General features: G+C 32.6%; 1 protein-coding gene across 1 annotated transcript in view; it reads right to left on the bottom strand.

Moving 5' to 3' along the window:
• The window catches only part of LOC106458851 (uncharacterized protein C6orf106 homolog), a 20,801-nt gene that overhangs the window by 12,168 nt on the left and 6,475 nt on the right, over positions 1-2,158 (bottom strand). Inside the window, exon 2 of the mRNA XM_013918409.2 lies at positions 1,934-2,088. Within this exon, the coding sequence (XP_013773863.1) occupies positions 1,934-2,088 (155 nt within the window). The remainder of the gene's footprint in view (positions 1-1,933; positions 2,089-2,158) is intronic.

The following is a 2,158-nucleotide window of genomic DNA, read 5'->3' as shown; positions in this document are numbered from 1 at the left end:
CTTGTAGAAGAATATATATATATATCTATATATACATGTAATAAGTATGGATATACTTGTGAAATGGATGATCTGTGTTAAAAATATGATGTTTGACATGTTTGAAGTTAGGCACAAAGCTACACAATGGGCTGCTTGTTCTCTGCCCACCACATGTATCTAAACTCGGTTCTTAGCATTGTAAGTCCACAGACATAATGCTATGCCACTGGGGGCTAAAAAGATATGATTACTCTCAATACTAAATGTGCCTACATAGATGAAAATTACACATCAGTCAAAAGTCACATTTCATATCCAGCTATTGCCACATGCAAGAGCAAGAAAGATCCCTTATTAAACTACATGTACTTTAAAGGAATCTCAACCAATTAGACTAGACTGAAAGAATCAAACAGAAATAAAAGTAAAATAAGTTTGTTATTTTGAACCCATTTAAACTTTACGTTATTATAAAGCACATGTATATCCTACATCAAGGCTGTCTTTATAAAACAAGTATTAACACATCTTAATCATAAAAATTCAAACAGGAATTAATAATTAGAATTTAAAAATAAATCTAATTCACTCAAAATACTTATGAATTTGGTTCATTATGAATTTCACACAAAGCTACATGAGGGCTATTTGCACTAGCCATCCCTAATTTAGCAGATAGACTAGAAGGTTTGTTTGTTTGCTTGTTTTGAATTTTGCACAAAGCTATATGAGGGCTATCTGCGCTAGCCATCCCTAATTTAGTTGTGTAAGACTAGAGGGAAGGTAGCTGGTTATCACCACCCACCGCCAACTCTTGAGCTACTCTTTTACTAACGAATAGTGGGATTGACCATCACATTATAATGCCCCCACAGCTGAAAGGGCGAGCATGTTTGGTGTGATAGGGATTAGACTAGAAGGAGGGCAGCCATTCAACACCACCCATAGTCAAATCTTGGGCCACTCTTTTACCAACAAAAAGTGGGATTGACCATTACATTACACTGCCCCTACAGTCAAAAAGTTGAGCATGTTAGATGATGGGGATTGAAACCTGCAACCCTCGGATCACGAGTTGTATGCCTTAACCACTAGCTCATGCCAGGCTCCAATACTTGTGGAACAATGGCAAGTAACTTGCATATGCACATTATTGATAATACAATTTTTCAATGTTTTTGATTACCAAAAACTTGTATAGTGATTGTTATGTAGTGAAAAGAAATTTGTTTAATATTTTGAATATATAAAATGTCACACTTATGCAAAAGTATTAAACTAGTTTGAATGTGCAAGTTGATGTTTACAAGGCACTATCATATTTAATTCATTAAAAGGCAGGGGAGATTTACAAAACAAAAAACACAATATGTTGATTTTAATATGTACATAAAAGCAACATGTTGCACATTTCAAGAATATAATGTTTATAAGTAGCCTGGTATAATGAAAATTTAGTACAAACTTTGTAAATTGGTTGTAATACACTGTACTGCACTTTTGTTCAATAATGTATCTTGTTAGGGTTAAATGATGGCTGGTATATGTATAATCAAATGTAGTGCAATATTTAGCAGATAAAGTTTGCATCACAAACCATTAATAACCAATATACACTGTGCTCAGGAATAAATTACATTTAATATAAAAAATACATGTATGTATAAGCTGAAGTTACTCATAACTTATTTATACACAATTCTCAACCAAATACAATAGCTTTGATAAGTATCAACCCAGTTAGACTGAACTAAAAAAAAAATCACCAGAATAAATCTTAAACTAGTTTGCCACTCAACTTCAAGTTTTGTTACTTATTATGAAATTCATGTATATTCCTCCTTGTGGCTATCCTTTAAACAAAGCAGTATACTAAGATGATAAACCTATTTAATATTCTATAATGAAAATGAAATATAAAGATAAACAATTTGAACAGTTTAGGCAATACCAGAGTTTTGAATTCTCCATGTTTTTATAAACCTAGTGCTGGGAGGCACAGCCTCTCCTTCCCCAATAGTGACATCTCTTACAAAGGACATTGAAGGTAGTCTATCTAAAGGTGCATCAATGTCAAAGAATGAACATGCAGCTGCCTGAAGATTCCTATTTATAAGAGAAAAAAAACAAAAACAAAGTTAACTATATCAAGTACACAATATAAGAAGAAAAAAAA

The sequence above is a fragment of the Limulus polyphemus genome, unplaced genomic scaffold (assembly GCF_000517525.1).
Source record: "Limulus polyphemus unplaced genomic scaffold, Limulus_polyphemus-2.1.2 Scaffold24, whole genome shotgun sequence".
NCBI classification, from domain to species: domain Eukaryota; kingdom Metazoa; phylum Arthropoda; class Merostomata; order Xiphosura; family Limulidae; genus Limulus; species Limulus polyphemus.
This window is presented reverse-complemented; position numbering and strand designations above follow the sequence as displayed.